The sequence below is a fragment of the Ptychodera flava genome, assembly GCF_041260155.1.
Source record: "Ptychodera flava strain L36383 chromosome 23 unlocalized genomic scaffold, AS_Pfla_20210202 Scaffold_23__1_contigs__length_28996876_pilon, whole genome shotgun sequence".
Classification (NCBI taxonomy): domain Eukaryota; kingdom Metazoa; phylum Hemichordata; class Enteropneusta; family Ptychoderidae; genus Ptychodera; species Ptychodera flava.
In genome coordinates this window covers 28,323,663-28,346,455 of record NW_027248277.1, presented here as the reverse complement: position 1 = coordinate 28,346,455, position 22,793 = coordinate 28,323,663, and the positions used below count along the sequence as shown (strand labels likewise).

General features: G+C 36.3%; 1 protein-coding gene across 1 annotated transcript in view; it reads right to left on the bottom strand.

Annotated features, from left to right (window-relative positions):
• The window catches only part of LOC139123892 (ankyrin-3-like), a 37,948-nt gene that overhangs the window by 7,792 nt on the left and 7,363 nt on the right, over positions 1–22,793 (bottom strand). The window contains exons 4-5 of the mRNA XM_070690043.1: positions 17,711–17,809; positions 9,649–9,901 (exon numbers count right to left, since the gene is read on the bottom strand). Of these exons, the coding sequence (XP_070546144.1) occupies positions 9,649–9,901; positions 17,711–17,809 (352 nt within the window). The remainder of the gene's footprint in view (positions 1–9,648; positions 9,902–17,710; positions 17,810–22,793) is intronic.

The following is a 22,793-nucleotide window of genomic DNA, read 5'->3' as shown; positions in this document are numbered from 1 at the left end:
GGCTCGTTATTGGCTCATTCTGTCTAGTTGTAGGTCGTTATTGCTCGTTACTGCTCGTTTCTGGTCGTTACAGGTCGTTATGGCTAGTTACAACATTTACAGACACCCAAAAAATAACGGCGAAATGAAAAAGTTAAACCAAAGGTTTTTTTTTTCAGAATGTATTTTTCATTTTATTATGTTGCGAATAAGCTCAAGTTCCCATTAAAAACAATGGCGTCTAATTTACTGAACACATTGCACACTTCTCGCCGGTTCAAATTCCTCAATCCTTTGATTGGCATGCAAAATTCCTATGGTTTTAAATTTTTGAATTTCGTGACGAAACTTATGTTATTTGCATGGAATTTATTCCAATATCTGAAATATACTCATGCCCCTAATAAAATGGCGATCTGACAGCGTTTATGCAGAACAAGGGTCTGAAGTTGACGCATTTTAATCAGTAAGCGTTCCGTAAGTCATACAGACCAAATACCCGTCTCCTGTTTTAATGTATACGAAATTTGGGTGAATGTGAACGATGAAAATTGCAGTAAAAAGGAAAAAATCACAGAACAGAGGCAAACAGTGCAGATCCGAGTCTCTAATGTAATCGTATAGTGAACATTATCGATCGATATTCTTGTATCATAAATTGATACAGTGTTGTCTTGCACGCTCGCATGTTGTTCCAAGCTCACAATGGCGCTAAACTTGGCTAAAGTCCAGGGCTAAAGTGCACTGAAATATGTTGTAAGTATCACTTAAAATTTAATAAAGTTGTCGATTTAATTTCAGTACAAGAAACCAACTAAGACGTTGACGTTATTGGCATATAAGTTAATGTAGGAGTTATTGTTGAAATATTCTCAATGTGACCTGAACACATGAGCAACACGTGCGTGCAGATTTCGATCGATATCCTAATGAAATAAATTGATACAATGTTCTCTGTCATCAATGGCAACTGACTGAAAGCACTTTCAGATAGGACATGCACTTCGCGGAATATTTCCCACACAGGCATTATTTGCTGGTATTAATAATTCAGAACAGGCCACTTTGGAGTCAGCAGTTGTCATATTGCTTGCTATATATTATTGTACATATCCAATTTCAGCAATCATGATAGTACAAATACTGAGTGATTCCAACGGCATCTTGCCATGACAGAGCATTTCCAATATCAACTGAGTGATACACACATGATGCCCCTCTTGTACCTTATGAGTCTGAAAACTGCATACTAATTGTCTCTGAACATACACTAACATAATGCAACCTTACAGATGTATGGTACAGCTATGAAAAATTCAGTACGTTCACTTTACCAAAACACCTTAGCAGCATATTGAACATGTAACTTTAACTATGTGCACAACATTACTGCTACAACAAGATGCATTGTGTGAAAGTGTTAATCAACGCGCTATCAATGCAGGAGTGCCCAATGCACAATTAAATGTAATTAAGCATTGGTAGAATCATCTGAGTCTTTTCATTTCTCATGTGTTTTATATGATATATCATCTAGTAACCAAGATTGTCTGTTAATTGACATTCTGTATTCCTACAAATTGATCAGGGTATGTATTTTCTTGATCTTTATTTCAATGAGCTAGGCATGTAATTTTATCATTTAAATACTTTATATCACACAATTTATCAATGAAAATACTTTCATATATATGTGCTAAGTGTCATATATTTTTCTTGCTTACTTATTATTAACAGTAACAGTAACAGTAACAGTAACAGTGCACAAATGTGCACTTTTAATGCGTTCAAAGGCCTCCGGCCCATATGCAAAGGGGTACAATGGCTGGTATATTACATGAAGAAAAAAAAATGTACCTATCTTAAGTTTTAAGTAGAATACTACTAACAATTCTATGCTGGTAACAACTGCCTTCAAAAATTACAATTTAGAGCTAGTTTCCGTTCTAATTTTGAAAGCTTGAAATACAAAGTGACAAATCTTAAGTGTTACTTCTATATCTGAAATATTCATTAGTGTCTGAAATTTACAAAAGTTTGGTTCTCGAATAAATGCACTTGGCAAATATTTTTCTCGTAATTCATTATATAATGGACATACTAAAAGAAAATGATACTCGTCTTCCACGTCACCCTGCTTACAAAAATTACAAAATCTGGCTGATGATTCCATGTTTTTGTGTCTGCCATCTGCAATAGCTAGTGGAAGTACCGAACACCGAAACCGTGCGAACATTTGCATAACTCTCCAGTTACAATTTGACAACATATATTTTTTTGGTTCAAGTAGACTTTTAAAACAATTGTAAGTTCTTAATTTTGGTTTACCCATACGATTAGCTTTCCATTGTTGTTTTAAAATATCTGAAATACGTGTTTTGAAAGCTGATATAATACTTAGCGTATTGCCAACTTCTTGGGTCAGCCATACATGACCGAACCCATAGAAAAACAAAATGTGTTTTACAGAAGTTGCCCATGTGTGTCGTCCAAGACTGTCAAGATTACACAGCATAATGTAGGCCTACCGGTACTTTGGGAAGACGTTCCTGTGGCATTTCTATTAGTTTGACCCAATAGCTGATACAACGCTTTAAAGTATGGTAGTATATAGGCAGACGGCCACATTCCCTAAGCACGGCTTCGATTGAGGTGTGACTGGGAACTCCAAGAAGCTTCCTGCACCATTTTCTATGGATCTTTTCAACTACATCAAAATATTGATAACCCCAAATTTCAGAGCCGTAAGTGAGAATTGGGAGAATCATGTATCAAAAAGTTTGAAGTGACTCTCATACGGTAGGCACTCTAATTTCCACCTGGCAATTGACAGCAGATTAAGTGCCTTAAGCTTGGCAAGAAATTAACAATCACTCTTCAATGGATCAGACTTAATTGTCTGAGTATTACCATGATATTGGTTTTCCTCATTACAGTCTAATATTCTGGCACTCCATTCGTATTGATGCATTGAATAAAATCCAGAAAAGTATGTGTATATGGTCAATCTTTCTTGAAGTAAGTCATACAGAGATCAATCCGACAGTGATCAGACAGCCATGATTCAAGTTTTAAAACAATCACATGGCTGAGCAATTTCACTTAACTTTTAGTATAGTTTATTATGTATATGTATAATGATTCATGATCAAAATTTTATTCTTTTATACAACAATCTTTTATAGCATTAAATATCTCTGAAAAGAAAAAGAAAGCAAAAAGCTTCCAGAGTCTCACCCTAATAGGTTGCAACAGTGTTATACTAACCATAAGGCCATTAAGACTTGTATACATTTCTGACTCCTAAATCAGCAAGGCAGATGTCCAATGAAGAAAATACTACTATTCTATATAAGAAAAATGTTATACTAGGGAATAACTGATTTATCATGCAGTCAGGCAAGAATGTTAAATGTGCATTAATATGATGGTAAACAAGATCTGTGTGTTACAAAACTAGAATGCCACTATGAAGTCACAAAAAATGCCTGTATCTCCCATGTATCTTACTTTACACCATTAGAATAAAGATAGAACTATTCAAGGTCAATAGGGCATTATCCATAAAAATGTCCATTTAATTGTGCTTCAATTTCCTTGGTTTAAAATATTGTACTATCCACGGTATATTAACAAGTGCGCAGAGCCAAGTGTGTATATTTATAGTCTGCAGACATTACAGAAGCAAATTGATGTCATCTGCACTTTCAAGTATTCTTAGTAGAATTTACTACTTTTCTCCTTTATGCAGCTGCTTACTTCTCTTCAAAACCTCAATGACACAAGGATTGTGACTCTCAATGACACCATGGCAGATTCAACATAAAGTGGATATTTACAAGTCACACAAACTAACCTAAATCATTGAAGCTATTCAAATTTATAGCATCATCTAAGTTAATCAAGTTTATATGTACACTTGTATACATTGAGAGTGTTTTCTCCAATTTAAACTTTTGGAGGAATTCAACATCAGATTGAGGTGCAACATAAAAATTTAGAATTTAAGTTTAGCGTATTGGGCTTTTACAAGGTACTAGCAACATTGAAATGTGGGTCAGTATCAGAAAAATCATTATACAAGATTATTTAATGTTAACTTTATTGTCAGTGCCTGCCTTACTCATGATATAAGATGTGTGGAGAGGCGATTCGGGAAACTCTAATGGTCATATTCGTTTACTTGTACTATAAATAGTTGTTGTATAGTACTAGTGCAATGAAGTATTTTTCCCTGGTATTTGGAACCAGCATCTGGCAAACAGATGACACCATTTATTTACCCTTACTAATCTAGTTTACTGTACGAAAGCAAACAAACAAAAGTTTGCAGTGAAGGCAGTGCTTTATTATCATACCAAACTGTTAATAACGATCAAAGCACTACACCAAGACGAAGCCACTGCCAAACTGAGAGAAACGACAGAGGGAACTGGAAAAGAAACTAGGACGGAAGGAATGCAAGAGAAATGGATAGATATAAAAAAGTACTGTATGTAAAGTAGAAACAGCTGCTGCAAAAGGTAAAAATGCAATGGACATGTCAAAAATTCAAGAAAATTTTTGAGCAAACCTCAAAGTAAGGATGCAGTGCAATGAAAATACATTGGTAGGGAGCAAATCCTACAATAACAAACAGCTGATTAAATGGAAGTACAAAAGCCACTGTGAAATCTTAAAACAAGCAAGTGAAAGTGTGATAGTCAACATTTGGATTTGAATGGCAATAAAAATGTCAGGGTGAAATTTCAAATCATAGTGTGACAGTCAACACACAGACATGGATGTCTCATTAAGAGTGCTGATGGTCAAGGTTAGTTACTACCCATAATATGAGTAATTTCAAAACACTCCAAAATCGGAATGGCAATGTATGCTCTCTAAATCATTGATTTCCAGTCTCCCTATGATTTAATGGTCTGGGATGCCACATATGGCGGAAAAGGTTGCTCTACCTCTGTGGAGGTTATGAGGACTATATTCATCCACAGAGAGACTAATGTCATGTATAAGCTACTTGAACTTCTTATTCACAACATTCTGAGTAAGTGGAATCTGGGTTTTGCCTTTTAAAACAGGAAGGTTGGAGCAAAGGTTTAAGCTGGCACATGGCCCAGCATTTCACAATATGCGGAAACAGCTTGCCCAACACTGACTCTGGAATTGCTGCCATTGGAATACAATGTTGAAAACATATGTTTCTGACGTGTTTAAGACCTACATTAGACTGAAACAATCAGCCCTTTTGGAGTGAAAGGAACATCTGAGCGGTAGAGATGCTCGGCTGCTGAAAATTTGTGATGAGTGGCAGGGACCAGGTTTGACTTAATTCTCTGTAATGAGAAGAAACTAATGCTAAGAAAAGCCCAGAAGGTGATGTCAGTGTCGCTGTCCATATCAAGTAAATCCTTCATCTGGGTACGATGGCCTGGGAGCAATGGGAGACGTGGTCTTGGCAATGTTGAACAAGACTTATCTATACCTTGTAGTGTGTATCTGAGGGCAATGCTATGAAATTTGCTGGTATTAAAGCCGAGATTCCACTGACATAATTACAAACTGGCTTAGGACTCTTAAAGGAATGTGAGAGGAGGCAGGTATACAAACATAATGTTCAATTTACAGCAGGAAAGGGCTTTTTGTCCAAATTGCAAAAAAATGCAAGGTAGGAGTCCAGCTAACATTTGAAGTTTTTGTGAGTTCCTGGCCTAAAAGCACGCTTCTGCAAAAGTCTTACATCGTCTGTGAGTGCCTCTAGTGTAACCTGTGAAAATGAAGATTTAAATGTCATGAGATAATGCAAAATGGTGTTAAGCAACATGTGTTTCTTTCATTTGTTATGCTGACTGAACCTTTGTGCCCTGTCACCAAGATGCCATCTGGGAAGGACGTCAGCAGTTCTATTGTCTACACTTGGGAAATAAAGTGCTCTTAGCTGAATATTTGCTGAGGCGGCGGCTTCGAATTCAAGCCAAATATTCTGAGAAATGGTGAGAAGTGCTTGATCTCTACATGTATTTGTGTTCAATACTTGGATGCAAGCAGCGTTGTCACAGTGTATCTAGATTCTGTGACCCTGCATGTGAGCTTTCCAAATACGAAGTGCAACAAGGATGGCAAGCATCTCAAGCGCTGAAATGGCACACTCATGACTAGGAGAGATGGATATGTGGTGTGGTACAGAGCGCAGTCAGGAGATAACTTGAGCCATCTACCACATCCAGACAGGCAAGCATATGTTGCTAGGATTTCATCTGCTGTGACCAAAGTTTGTCAGGCATTCTCTACTGACTCCGCTATAATTTCTCATGAAGGCTGCATAACCGCCATTTTACATCATTGCGGAAATAGGAGGTTATGCAGATTCTATGATGGTGCCTTTTGACTGATCGTAACAAGACTATGCGACCTATGAACACACAAGCCGAAACAAACACAGTCTGCAATGAAGACAAGTTTATCTAATATTATATAGGGCTCAGCCCTTGGTGTCGCGCCAGGGGTTAAAATTGGCAATGTTATTTGTATTGATTCATGATAAAATGTAATTAATTGTTACTTCATAAACGTTTATATGACAACTATGCCAAGTTTCCCTCTGATGAAAGCAGTTCACGTACGTAAGCTTACACGACGTCAAACCCTGCAGCAGTGCAGGTATGGAAAACGTGTAAAAAATTTGGACAAAAATTGGCAATTTTTACAATGATAACAGCCTATTGCGTTAAACAAGGGACGTATTATGCAATCATTATCATTGCAATGGTAACCGCACTGCCCACCTTCCACTTGCAAGCTGAAAACTATATAGCGCTCCGTCTAAAACCTGGCAATTTTTGAATCTAATTATTGACACAGGGGGCGCTTTTCTAAAATTCAATCCCAGCATTCTTTGCGTATGCCCCCGTTCATATGCACGACAGTTTTCTCCCTTTATCTATATTAACGATATTTTGTATCAGCAACAAGGTGCATAATAACATTTATGGCTAGTAAAAGAGGTATATTTTATAAATGGCATGTTATATGATAGTAATTTGTTTCGTATTTGTTTATTTACGAGTACTCGAAAAAAAAAATGGCGGCGCCCATGAAAGTAGGGTACACTTCCGGTTACTCGCATAGTATATTATGAATGTGCGCATGCGTAGTCAGTAAGCCGCTGGCACGACTATTAAGGACTGCATTTGTCTCTGTGTACATGTGAAGGAAATTGATGAGAAGTGACTCAGCTTCAGCAAGCTTATGTTCTGGTATTGTAACCTCCATGGTGATAGTGTTGAACTGTTTCCCAAGGAAGACTAGTTTTGTGATAAGGGGATGCACTTGCCGATTGCCAGTTCGAAACCATGGTGCATATTAGTAGAAGTTAGAGCACCATAAGCTTGCATGGCTCTGCTTGGGTTGTCTGCTCCAGCAAAGTCTTCAGTATAGTTGATTGCACTAAAGCCTTGTTGACGGTATACCAGTATGTACACCAGAGCATTCATTGTCGGTTGACAAGCCATGGCTGCAGTGTGTAGGCCAAATGGAAGTTTTGTATCGCAGAAAAGTGCTTGTTGCCAGGAGAAGCCAAGAAGATGATAGTCGCCTGGGTCTACGGGGATCCATACAGCAGTAACAACGGCGAATGTTAATTGCACTTAAAGATGTGACAACCAGGACTGTAAAACTTGATGATGTTGATAAAATCATCCATGGACGGGTACGATAGTTTATATGGTGTGCCAAGGAAGTTGTCACATGGGATGCTGTCTTTAACTGATGCATTGAATGCGAAGGAGAGATCCATGACAGTTCGTCTTTCAGATGTGTCTTTCTTTGGCACTGACAGCAATGGAGACACATAATGCTGCCTTAACTGTGAATGGGTTGCTATCAAAAATGACCAAGAATTGCACCGTAGGTGATTTCTTTCCTGATGTATACTTCTGTGTTTTCTGCATAAAGGTGAGCTGATGAGTGATAGCGTAAAGTTGAGCGAGGTAGATCATTCCTTGTGTACCCTATTGGCCAGCCACATTAAAGATAATTAACCACTTCACTGTCTTCGTAGCTCTGAAGATTCATCCGCCATAAGTCGATATCAAACGTGGAGGGAACCTGTATACAGGCAACAAGGAAGTTTGTGTGTTGAGATGACAAGACAGCATCATGAGCAGCAATAAGAAAGCAAAAGTCTAATGCCTACACCGGAAACTGGCGTGATGGATAGCGCTCCTGATAAACACACATTGCTAGTATTCTGAGACTGTACGTTCATTATAGGGAAAGACTGCATTAACTTGCATGGTACCTGAAACCCGGGTCCTTGCCTGACCAACTCGGGTGACAAACAGAAGACTTTTAATCCCCCAAGGTGTGAATGTTCCATTGTTATGTTTATCTTATCCAGCTGGTGCCATTGTAGTGCCATTGTAGGAAAGGCAGGTCTGTGAAATTGATCCTCTGATAACTAAGTAGGGAAGTAGGGTATTCCTAAGTTAATGGAGCTTTCCGGTAATGTGAAATTCAGGGGTATATACATTTTGGAAACTGGGGCCAAGACCTAGTATGAGACTCCTGTGCCTAAGGCTGTGGGTTGGTGTGCCATCTGTATGGGAATTAGTACCAGCAGAATGTAGAATGGACAATTCTGTGGAACTAGAGGCATAACATGTCAAAAACTGAGTAAGCTTTTAGCAGTCTGAGACAACTTGGGGGACCGCTCCTTTACGACTAGTCGGATTGTCATTAGCCTGAAAGCTAATACAGTTATTGCACAGAAAGGGTAACTGAGTGGCAAGACTTGAGACATATGCAATGTAGTCGGTTGAAATGGAAGGCAAGTCTCTGCAAGACTAGTATCCTCGTCAGATGCTGTATGACAATTGACAGTCCTGCTCTTGTATAGAGACTGGAAACGTGAAGAAACATCAAGCGCTGAATGATCAGAACTGTTCATCATTTGGAACTTCCCGCTGATGCTTAATGAAAGTCTATGCAGAAAAAACAATGCTGATCAGGATTAGTAAGTACCAGTATATAGTCAGTCTTTGTCACATTGAGGCTTGTGAGGGCAAGTATCAGCTGGGTGGTTGGCTTGTACCTTCTGTATGAATAGACATGGATGGCAGATGTGATGTTCAGTTTCCCCATGTAGGTTAGGAGGAGGTCTATTAGGTGCTCTGCTCTGAACTGTCTGTGACTCTCTGGTTCCTCATAGAAAATGATGGATAACTCACCTCGCACAAGGGTAGAAAGTGATAGTTTTGAAAAATCGAGGGCATCTAGACTCCCGTACTGGTCTTGCAAGTGAACTTGTGGGACCATGGCACCAAATACAACACTTGATCAGCTGCCTTCCTTGAAGCACCTGATTTTGGCTTTTTCTTTTTTATCTTTACTGAGAAATGAATGCCTTGTTATCTAAGTGCCTACCTCCTTGCATTGTGTCTCCGGTCATTGTCTCCTATTCACTTGACTAAGAGTCAGATGTGGAAGAGTTGGATGTTGATGAGACAACACCAAGCTCTTTCTTTTCCTTCTTTACAGCAGCCATCACCTTTTCGCTCTTTTTCACCAAATGGATTGAGGTTGGAGAAGTCATATGACAGTTTTCCGGTTTTTTAGCTTCTGCTTCAGTTGAGAATTCCAGGCCATGGCTTCCTTTATTTCAAGTTCCCAAACCAATTGATTGTTTTTCTTTCTTGATGGAGTCTAACAGCAGGGACCTGTTGTCACTAATGGCCGAGGGAGTACTATCAGAAGACCATGACTGCATTATTTTCTTTGTTTGAGGTAGAGCTAAAAAAGATGGATCGTCAGCACGTTTGGAACTGGTTGCCTTGAGGTTGGTCTTCTTTTTCACTGCTTGGTCCTCTCTGGCTTCACTAACTAGAGGCGAATGGCCGTCTGCTATCTTAGTGGGCGGCGACCAGAACTTGAAAGGATTAACCCATCACATTAAAGCCCGGGGCGAAATGGACCGGGATTCGGATTTATGCCAAGTTTGGGTGGGCATTTTGGGGCATGGTTCTGTATAATGAGTCTGTTGGTAACGGTTGCTATCGTTCGCATTTTCTGCGTAATCTGTTTGCTCTCAAATCATGCTCTGACTATAAGCTTAGGTACAGCCTTGTAATACGCGAAAGAAAAAAGAAAGAAGGAAAAAATACCAATTTCATTAAAACAGGAGCGTGCTGAGTTGATCAACTGAAGTTTTTGGTGAGTTGATTTACTGAAGTTTTGGGTCATCATACAGTACGCGTTTAAGAATGATTCGGCTACTGACCGCCATATCTACATACGGAAATGGCAAGGTATGTACATGTAGTGGAAATAATTGTCAAGAAAGTAATAAACATAAACATTAAAAAATAATCCATAGCTGGCAATTTCATATGTTGAAATCACAAATTACCGATCAGAACATTGACTGAGAAACATGGTCGGAAAAATGGCGGGAAATAGGTGAATGACGCGACGTCATGACCGATCGCTAAAATAAAAAAAAATAAAGTAAGTTCATTACATCACGGAAGGATCAAGATTTCCTGAATCTCGCGTACCATGATATCTGTAAGCGATCAAAGTCGGCTGCTCGGTTGCTTTGAGGGTGACCCCGGACAACTCATCAAGACCCTTACGAAAATAGTCTGTAGATATTCTATTGAACTCTGATATTCTATAGAAATTCTGTATATTTTATGGAAATCTGATGGAAATATGCTTCTATTGAAATTCAATTGAAAATTTTCGATACGATTCTGTAGAAAAATTTAAATTTTATAGAATTTTAATGTGTATAGAAACTTTAAATTCTATTGAAGTTTGCTGATAATTTTCTGTAGAAAATCTGCAGAAATTAAACATATTTTTTATGGAATTTTTCGGTTCAATAGCTTTTGTGGAAATTTTTTTCTGTTTTTTTCCCCACAGTTTACACTGTTTCAGACTTAAGTTCATGTTTTTGCATGTTGGCATGAGCTTTGATAAGAACTGAGTGACATATATATAGCTGGTTTCAATGTGGAAAAGGTAGTGACATTTACCTATGGAGAGTTCTAAGCACATTCTCGTGTACCCTTTAATTCTGAAAAGCTATTTTCATTTACACACACGTGCCAGGAAAATGTATACAGTTTCAATTGTATCATTCCTTTTGCCATTGCTTTTGTACATTTCATGACAGTACACAGACCAACCTGACTCTCTTTGTTCGATCCTAAGTCAAGTGAGCTGACCTGTGCCTTTGCTTTGTTATGCAAATAGTTTCCTGCCTTTACAATGGGCTGATTACATAATAGTGTAGCCAAGCATTATTCATTTGAACTTGAGGCAGTCCACAGTGCACATGGCTCTTATGAAAAGTACGAAAGTTCAACTCCAAATTGCATGGAACATTAGGATCCAAGGTCCATTAGCAAGATTCTAACAGTGTTATGGAGAAGGGAGCTCACTAATATGTCACAACTGTAAGGATCCACATTGCAGCATCAACTGAAAATTACGTGAGTTAAGATACACAACACTTTAATTATGCACTTGGCTGAGGTCAAAACAGCTAGACTGGAGAGGTAGGCCTTGCTTTATTGCCAGTTGCTTTATATTTTGTTGTCCCTGTATGTTTCATCAAGTTTTGATCGATTGTTAATCATAATTCTTTTAGAAATAAACAACATGTTTATAATTTACTTGCTGACTGATTTTTTGTGAGTTTTGCAGTAATTCATTGCATTGGTATCTATGGCAATATCATGAGGTGGTATTCCTTACCTTATAAAAGTTAAACACATATTGTTGTCATACTTTCTAAGAGATTGAACTCGTATAAGACAAACTTCTGTAAAAGAGTGCAGAAATTAAATATAGTTCTACAGAAATTCTACATAAAAATTCTGTAGAATGTGGTAGACATTCAATATAGTGCTACAGATATACTGTAGAACGTGTATTGAATTTACATAGAAATTCTGTAAATTCTACAGAAAAGATACAGAAATTCTGTTGAATTTCTGCAGAAAAAGGGGGCCAAAACTCCATTAAACTCCGTTAATTTCCATAAAGGTTCAGTAGAATTTCTGTAGAAATTCTATATCACTTTAATTGAATTTTGTCATCAATTTCAATAGAATTTCTACAGAAAATTTTCATAAGGGGAGTTATGTTTATTTTCGGAACAATGGCATCAACAACAGACTGGGTTCGTAGATATCTTCGTTATTGAAGAAATCAAAGTCCAACCTTTGTCAGAATCTTACGATGTAGTGCCAACTCAATGAGCTGGTCTTGGACAAACGTATCCTCGTAGGCCTAAACCTTTCAAAGAAGATCGGATAGAGGGACTGTGATCGGATGATGACGTTCACTAAGCTCACTTGCTCACCTCGAACTAACATTGACAAATACAATGTTTCAACTGTTTTGATGTCTTACAAGCTTTGTTTAATTCTAATAACAGAAGTCCAAACGTTACTGGGGCAACCGGTATGTCAAAACCTTACCAGCCCTCCGAACACGACATGTCATTACCATGTGTGAGAACACGTGTACATATACAGAAACCATACGGCCGTTCGGGCTAGCATTTATATCAAAAGCGACTGTAGCATACCGGTACTTTCGGCAGTAGATTTGGGGGGCTGTTTAAAAAAAAGTAGCTCTCTTTGACTGACTGTAATTAAATTGATCATAGAGGCTAGTTGTTTTCGATGACTCTGCCTGCATTTCTGTAAAATACAGTGTACGCACTTTTCGCAAGAATACATCGTACCAGTACTGACTCATCTCTTGCTAAGTCGCATGACCGAAAATGGCTCACTTTTGTGATGTCATTGCATCATAAACGCTTGTTAGTAAAATAGTTTATGACAACCACGAAGTTTTCATTGTGTGTGCATGCCAATATATATGTAACTCTAAGCCGTAATTGTTCTCATATGCACAGCAAATGTTTGACAAGTTTACACCTCTGCGCGTCACTGAATGATTGACAATTGTTTGAATCACGGAATGACTGTTCCCTGGGGGCCATTTCCTTTGTTACGAAAGCTTTTTTCCCCTGATTGTTGTAATTTTAAAATGCTTGGTGAAACTTTTCGGATACCTGTATGGCCTATGTGTTTATGAAACAGTCTACGTTTATGGTATGCCAACAGTGTTTGTTGGAGAATCGCTTCAGCTGATTTTCAAGGAGCGGTCTACCTTGCTGTTGCAAGTTGTCACTCAAGCGCCGTTATGAATTTTCGATGAGTAAGGGTTGTTTTATACACCGTGTAACCTCCACAAATGTAATAATCTCCACAAATGTAATATCAACCACAATTGTAATAAAATCAACCAGAAATGTAATAAAATAGTCAACCATTAATGTAACAACCCGCAACCACAAATGTAATAAACAAATTAACCATAAATGTAATAAAACTCAACCATAAATGTAATAACCTTGAACTTGCATATGTGATCATTTGTTTATCAATGCCCTGAGTCAATAGTAATGTTAATAAGACTAGTGTAATGTTATTGCATAATTTCCTGAAACGAGGTTTCCTTTCCGAAACACAGAATAGAATACTTTGAGAACGCTATCAGAAAACGGCGAGGTACTGATCAAACCATTAGATAATGGAAGTGGAACAGCAGTTCTAGACACTGATAATTACATAATAAGGTAGCGTCAAAATAATCATCAACCAGTGATACCACACAAAGTTTATGACAGATGACTCAGAACAAATAACAGAGAAATATAAAACCTTATAACAGAAACTTCCGACACAAAACATGTTGATGAGAACATATATTTCAATCTAGTAAAAAACAATACGAACACTACCTTGAAAACAGTAGAACAAAATTAGACATCTGGCATCTCTAGTGAAGGAACAAACTTCAAGTGGGACAACATAGGAATACAGATAATCTATCGATTATTCCACACAATTTATCCACTGAAGACAAATTTGAGGCAATTGATTAAGAAAGTACGCAAATTTTCGAAAAACGGCGTGAAAGGATTGTAGTGTTATATAGTCTTCCCCACTCTGGAGTAGAGACTGCACTGACATTCACATTAACATTGGCCAGAGGTCCATATATCTTTCTTTCATGAATTTGACTTTGTTTGTATACCGTCTATTTACTGTCTGTTCTGTGCTGTTTTGTGTCTATGTTTACAACTATTGTCTTACAAATTTTGACCTAGTGTTATTGGATTATGGATTGGTATGATTGCGATTATTTTACAGCTGTGTCTAGCCATGGCCAATCAGTTCTGTACACAAAAACAGGGAAACGTAAAATACACTTTCAAATATGCAAAAACACCAAACCCAAACAATTAAGACATGAAGTAATGTGTGGAGTTGCTTTCCTTATTACATAGATCAATATTTAATGGCTAATTCCTCAATTGCAACGACAAAATAGATTTATTACATTTATGGTTGATAAGTATTACATTTATGGGTGTTTTTTATTACATTTATGGTTACCATTTATTACATTTGTGGTTGGTGTTTTTATTACATTTATGGTTGATTTTTGTTACATTTATGGGCGATATTACATTTATGGGTGCATTTTATTACAATTGTGGTTGTTATACATTTGTGGAGATTATTACATTTGCGGAGGTTTACACCGCACTGGGGTTTAACGGTACAATCTTGAGCAGTGGGGCTCTTATGTTCATAGACGGGTACTTTACAAATGCTGCAAAGTCTCATCGGGCGGCAGAACGTCGACTAAGACGTGAAAAACTCTTAGTGAAACACTACTGCCATGAACGAGCAGACTGAGCAAAAGGCAGGAATTAAGGATCAGAGAGAGGCTGAGTTAGAGGTTCACCAAAGAGGGTGCTAAACTGATTCCCGCCACTGAGTATGTAAATTATACAAAATTACCAAAGTCAATTTACACAATGCCTGTTAAAATGCATGGCAAATATCATGTGTGTCATTATTTGTCTTAATTGTTAGCCTTTCAGTTCAGTCAATCTGATGTTATAGTGCCCTGATGTTTTGAATACTTTCCAGTGTACTATTACACTACTTGTCACAGTCATTAGCTTTTCATTCAGGTTTTGGCAACAGGTCTTATGTAAAATTGTGCTTTATGTCAAGCACAAGTTTACAAAGTGTTTGTTGTGACAGTTAAGCTTCCATCACACATGTACTGGTACATGCAATTTATTAGCATGGTGAAAACATGTTTGACCCTGAAAATGAAAACAAAAATCAACAAGAATCCAACACTATTTGGCTGCACTAGTGTTAAGTGACCACAAAGACCTTCACTTGTATTCATTTACAACTTCTGAATAATTATGGCACTACATTGTCGCAAGTCAAATGAAGCAAATACTATGATTCTATATAAGAAGAAGGTGACATTAGGCAATGACTCCGATTCATCATGTAGTGAGGCAAGAATGTTGAAAAAAAATGTTTAGTTTTTATATTCCAAACATGCATTAATAAAATTATAAACAAGTTGTATTTGTCACATACTAAAATGTCACTAAGGGTTCACAAAATTGTATCTTCCCTGTATGAGTATAAAGACAAACTAAAATGGACTCTGACAGAACTATTTAAGGTCCATCAAAATATTCAAGTAATTTTACTTCATACCGTTTCTATTTCATGATTTAAAACATAATGTAAGTAAACAAGATTGCATTTTTGTATATATTAAATTTCAAGTCTGCAGACAATACAGAAGCAAATGCCATCTAGCACTATCAGCTATTCTCTGTAGACTGTTATTTACTGCCTGTCTCCTATAATGCAGTTGCTTACTTCTCATTAAAAAATCTATGACACAGGAGGTACCACACAATATGACGTCAGATTTAATTTAAATTGATGTTCACAAGTCGCAAAAAATATCCCAAGTCATCATAACTATTCAAATTTAATGCACCTTTATGTGCATTAACAGTCTTTCATAAGGTGTAACATACTTTCACAATAGTTTGCCATTTTACCAAATCTTATGAGTCAAACTTATATTTGTTTTTTACTTTCAATGCACAAATGGTAGAACATTACCAACTTGTAATGCACAAAGTATCACAACGATCAAAGTTGAAAAAAATCACTTTTCAAAGGACTATGTGCATTCTACTAGTGACACACTTACAATGATATTTCATTCACTTCTGATCAACCTATTATGTAAAGCATCATTTTCCATGTTGCTGTTGGTCTTTTGCAATGTTCTATAACTAGCTCTTCTGGTTAGAAGATACACCACTAAGTATTTGTATATATGCTTAAAAGTAGTGCTTAAATTTACAAGCTATAGGGTAAAGTTCAAGCACCATGAATTACTGATGAACAGTATATAATGGGCTTAAGACATCAACTATTGCAACAGTCCACGTGAGATTGCAGTTACTTGTAGAACAAATGTGTTAGAATTGTCAGTACGTTGTATCATTGATGCAAAAGGGGCTCAATGAATCATAAAGTTAGGTACACTTACATTTCTATCTCTGCGTGTACATGTTTTATACAATTGTTCACTATATAACTACATATCGACTCTAACATTAGTGCTAATTTTGTTTCCTTTGCCCAACTTTATTATATTTTTGTAGTAATGTGTAATTTGTAGTGCCTGAGCTGCAGCCGTTGTAACAGAAGATGCACTGAACCATGCACACAGTTATTCATAAAACCATTCACATTAATTTCAAAAGCAATATTGCAAAGAAGTCAAATCACTCAAACATTAAGTTTACACAGTAAGCAGAGTAGAGTAGAGCAGAATTGTGATCTTTAGGGAATAACTTTTTGTTTCAATTCAAATTCTGTTTCTGTGATAGCAATGTTTTTCTTTTCATTCTGCTGAGAGTACAAAAACTGATATTAGAATTATAGAAACACTCAGAGCCTGACACTCATTACAATATGCTGTGTTGATGTCAACATCATGCTAAGTTTATTGGTGAACAATGGTAAAGATAATTTTAAAAATTCATCAAAGATTACGATAAGATCTAAAAGAATACATGAATCTATCATTTTATCATAATAAATGCATAGCAGCCAACTGTACATGTACTATATTTTACCTTCTTAAGATCAACTGCAAATAAGAATTTAAAAGAACATGGCCCTGAACAGATTAAAAACAAATTAAATACCGATAAAGGACCATATTAGATCACAAAACAAACTGACATACAATTGTATGCCTTGATAAAGTGGTAAAATGAGAATCAAGACCAGGAACACTAAGATACTGTCATCTTGTGATAGAGATCTAAAGTGATGCTTTGATACAACCAACAACTTGTGAGTCCATGCATATATTTAACACTACGATGCAGATTAACATCAAAGCATATTCAAAATGCTTAACCAGTGGTATTTTAAGATATTTTCCACTCAGACTAAATAACTGCTTATCTTAAAATACAGTGGTTTCTTTCCACAGACAATAGAAATGAAAATTGTGTGGTTATCTCTACTGCGCATCAATTGACTGTGAGAGACAATAATTTATCAAAAAAAAAAAAAAAAAAAATGACAAAATTTGTGATAGTTCATGTGTTACTTCAACTTTAATTATTTGGATATTGTAAATCATACTCTATTTGAGACCCTGGGTAAGGTTATCTCAATTGTTTGCCGCGTATTTGAAAAAATACATCCTAAAGGTTGGCATGTATACAAATCGGCAAACAGTGGAAGTGCCACACTTATCTCTTTCTGCTTGAGGAGATAGTTACACTTACCTTTGTGAGAGCTTCTATGTTTGCCTTAGCACCAATGAGAATGTCTGCAACATCTTTATGGCCTTTTTGGGCAGCCATGTGCAGTGGAGTAAAGCCATTCTGAAGAGTGAAATATGAAAACAATGAAGTAAAGGTATTTGTATCAATAGATGTGGTAATAAAGTCAGAAGCCATCAACAATATAGACCACTAGTATTATTGGTAGATCTGATTGACAAAAATTCTCACAAATGAAATTATGTAGCATGATTATATAGGAACTAGTCTTTTTTGAACTCTTTATAAAATGTAATGTTACTTGAGTATAGGCACAATCCCCCTGTGCAATGAATGATATACTGTTCCATTGTGATTATTTTCTATTCAATAACATTTCTATCTGTTGAAAAAACATAAGTGTAAAACTAAACAAAGATACAAAGCAACTCATTCCCTTTGGTCAGAAAAATATAGCCTACAAACATTTTCTTGATGAGTCAAGAGAGATAGCAAAAAAACCCATCATGACTGATCAAGATGGCAAACAAGTGTATTTTGTTGAGGTATAGTGTCTTCTTAGGTGTTTTGTCACATAAAAGGAGAGTCAAGGATACTTTATTTTTCATATGTGGTGATTACTTAAGTTTGGATTGCTATGCACTTTGCTAGTATCAAATATTTACTTTTAAACAAACCATTATCAGATTGAACAATTTCACTGTTGTTTTATCATAGTGGTAGGTGGGAAGACAGTATGTTCTAGGGCACACAGAATGTTCATAATCTCTTGTTATTTGAATGATGGAAAAATGAAGTTCAGCCTATGGCTATTGTAATCTTTTTATCAAAGTTATTCATTGCCACCGTTAGATGGACTTGGCTTTCTGAATAATATCATCAGAACCAAACAAAAGTACTTCAAATGGTTTTTATTAACCCTTTGAGAGCTGTACTTTTTTCCCTCCAAAATTTTAGTGCAACACTTTACCACTTTTTGTGATTTTTTCTGTATTTTTTGATAATATTAGACCAAACGGACCTCATTTTTCATTGGCTACAGTTTTGAATCAAAATGTTGTAAAATCTGAACTAAAATTCATTGGTTATATTTTATCAAGGTGACAGAAATTGACTTTGGTGCTCAAAGGGGTATATTATCAAAAAAGCATTATTAGGCAATGTTACATTTTTGAAAATATTATTTGGCATTTTTGTTGAACTCTAGGAAAGCACTCCTCATAGTTCAGCCAGCTTTCTATTTTGATATTTGAAAATAGTGACATAAATGTGTTTTAATTGTCTCCTCTTTTAGTACGACAAAAGGCACTCATTAGTCTGTCTGTCTGTTTGTATGGAAATGACAATTATAAAAATTAGGAGAAAATAAGCAGTTGTTTTTGAGAGTATTTTAGGCTTTGATATACAATTCCAAGAAAACACTCCTAAAAGCATTGCCTTCTCTAAATTTGAGTGTTTTAAAACGATGAGTTTAGATGTACATGATACAGTTCACACTGCAATTTCTGTTACTCTCTCAACATTCATTTACAAGTCTACACATAAGTGTACCAGGGTATCATCCAACTCCTCTTACACACATTTGCCATGCTTAAACATATTTGTTTATTGACAAATGTCCCCTTAGGCAATTGTTCAATTTCTGATCTTAACAAAGTCACTTGACAAATTATTCAATCTCCTACTCAATGAACCAAATGTTATCGCATTTTAAAATGATAATGTTATTAATATTATTTAATCTAATTACGGAAAAGTCAAATAGTTTGAGCAAATTTCAAGTTAAACAAAGTCAGCTATTTTTACTGTGGATATTATAGAAATAACAGACGACGCACTGACCATTAACGTTTATTTATGGGCAAGGGCGAGAGGAAAGCCAAAAATTAACGGGCGAGGCTTACCAAGCCAGTTAATTTGGCTTTCCTTGAGCCATTTTATTTTGTGGAAAGAACCAAGCAATGTTGGTTTTGAGAGTATTTTAGGCATTGATATAAAATTCCTAGAAAGCACCCCTAAAAGTATTGCCTTCTCTATAAAACTGAGTGTTTTACAATGATGAGTTTACGTGTATGTGGTACAGTTCAGGCTATAATTTCTGTTAAACCCTCAGCCTCCATTTACAAATTTATGCATGCCAAGGTACATGACAACGCCTCTTACACACATCTACCATACTTTAATATATTAATTCATAACTGGAGGTCCCCTTAGGCAAAATTAAGTAATCAATTTCAGGTGTTAACAAAGTCATGTTACAAATATTTCAACCTCCTAACTCCAGGAACCAAATGCAATAGCACATGATATATTATAGCCCAAACATGGGACTATGTGCCCGAGGGTAGGTGACCATTTGCCCGACATAAGGAGGGCAAATGGTCTCCTGCCCCGAGCGCACATAGTCCCTTGTTTGGGCTATAATGTTTTTATTACAAGCCTCTCTTACTCAGTTTTATCTAAAAATATTGGCAAATAGTAATCCAATGCTTTATTTCAATCTTAGATGAAAATCTGTTCAAAATTGAACAATTTTCATCATTGAATGGCGCAATGATATATTATGCAGTTTATCGATTTTTTCAGCAAAATTTCCCAGAAACCGGATTTCCTATGGAGAACATGAAATTTCAACATTTTTACATCAAAAAGTTGTCAAGTTGAAATTAGTTCCAGTCGGCCCGCGACGTCATCGACGAGTTACCATTGAATCCTACGGAGCGTGTGACGTTCGATATATGAGGCATGTAATAAAAGAACTTAAATAATAGTATTATTTACTATAATCATGGAAAAGTCAAATTGTCCAGGCAAAATTTTTAAGAAACTTTAAAAATCGTTAATTGTATGTAAATACTTTAGCAGACTGAGCAACTGTCAGCTCAATCACAGAAGTTTTGAAAGATTATTTTGACACACACAGGAAATGCAATGATTTTTCTGTTTTAAAATACACAATAGAAACAACAGGGTTTTTATACTGTTATAGAAATCAAACATCGTACTGGCCGAGTGTTTGACAAGGAGGAACACTCCACTGATGGGGAACCTGGAATTGAAAATTGTCGAATAGCCCTTAGCCTTCATTTACAAATTTAAGCTTGCCAGGATGCAAGGCAACTCCTCTCTCTATTTCTACCATACTTTAATATATTAATTCATAACTGGAGGTCCCCTTAGGCAAAGTTAAGTCATCAATTTCTGGTGTCAACAAAGTCATGTGACAAATATTCCAATTTTATACTCCAGGAACCAAATGCAATAGCATATTACAACTGAAATAATAGTATTATTTACTATAATCATGAAACAGTCAAATTGTTCAGGCAAATTTTTAAGACAAAAGACTGCTATCTGCATTGTAAAAAGTTTATCAGACTTAGCAACTGTCAGCTCAATGACAGAAGTTTTCAAAGATTATTTGTGTTGAATATAGGAAAGACTATTTGTCTGATTTGTAATAAACAATAGAAACAACAGGTTTTTAGCTCCCATAGCCATATGTATATATGGCAATGGAAGCTATTCTTGTAGGCTAGGAAAATGTCTGTATGTCTGTCCGTCAACATCAAAAACTCCAAAACCACTGTACATTTCATCTTGATATTTGGTGTGTACATTGATGATGGGCTGTAGATGAGATTTTGTTCAAATGAAGTTGTCATTGCCAAAAATATGCAAATTAAGTGAAAAAATGTAAAAAACAGTCAAAATTGAAAAAACTCAATAACCACTGAGCAGATTACATGAAAAATTAGCATGTAAGTACTTTTGGCTGACATGTAATGATTGTGCACATCTTGGGTCAGTATCTTGGACTTGCTATTTTTCATGAATTTTTTTGTAATTTTCTCCCATTTTTGGTCAAAAAATCTTCTTCTCTGTAACCACAAGTGTGATTGATTTGAAACTTGGTATGTAAGTGCATAGGAGTGACCTTTCCCAAATTTGGGCAAATCGTGGTGAAATTTGCATATTTTTAGTTTACACGTCCATAGACTCCCATGTATAAGGCAGATCTCCATAGACTCCCATGTATAAGGCCATGAAAAATAAAAATTTAGTTTCTCATCGTATTCATATTGCAAAAAGGATGCAGTGACACAATTTTTAGTCCCCACGGATGAAGTCCAGTGGGCTTATTGTACCTCATTAATTATGCACATATCTAATTTTCAGCGAGCCAATAGAGCTAGAGGTCTGATTTTTGGTATATGGGGATAACTTAGCAATACAATTTTTTTGACAAAATGTCACATGACCTCGGTGACCTTTGACCTCAAATATACATATTTTTCCATAACTCCGTAACCACAAGTGCTACACCCTTCATGTATGGTATGATGGGACACCTTATGACGCCACATATTGTACCTCATTAATTATGTGCATATCTAATTTTCAGCGAGCCAATAGAGCTAGAGGTCTGATTTTTGGTATATAGGGATAACTTAGCAATACAATTTTTTTGACAAAATGTCACATGACCTCGGTGACCTTTGACCTCAAATATACATATTTGTCCATAACTCAGTAACCACAAGTGCTACACCCTTCATATATGGTATGATGGGACACCTTATGACGCCACATATTGTACTTCATTTATTATGCACATATCTAATTTTGAGCGAGCCAATAGAGCTAGAGGTCTGATTTTTGGTATATAGGGATAACTTAGCAATACAATTTTTTGACCAAATGTCATGTGACCTCGGTGACCTTTGACCTCAAATATACATATTTGTCTATAACTCAGTAACCACAAGTGCTACAGCCTTCATGTATGGTATGATGGGACACCTTATGATGCCACATATTGTACCTCATTAATTATGCGCATATCTAATTTTGAGCGAGCCAATAGAGCTAGAGGTCTGATTTTTGGTATATAGGGTTTACTTAACAATACATTTTTTTGACAAAATGTCATGTGACCTCGGTGACCTTTGACCTCGAATATACATATTTGTCTTTAACTCAGTAACCACAAGTGCTACACCCTTCATATTTGGTATGATTTGACACCTTATGACACCACATACTGTACCTCAATAATTATGCACATATCTCATTCTGAGCAAGC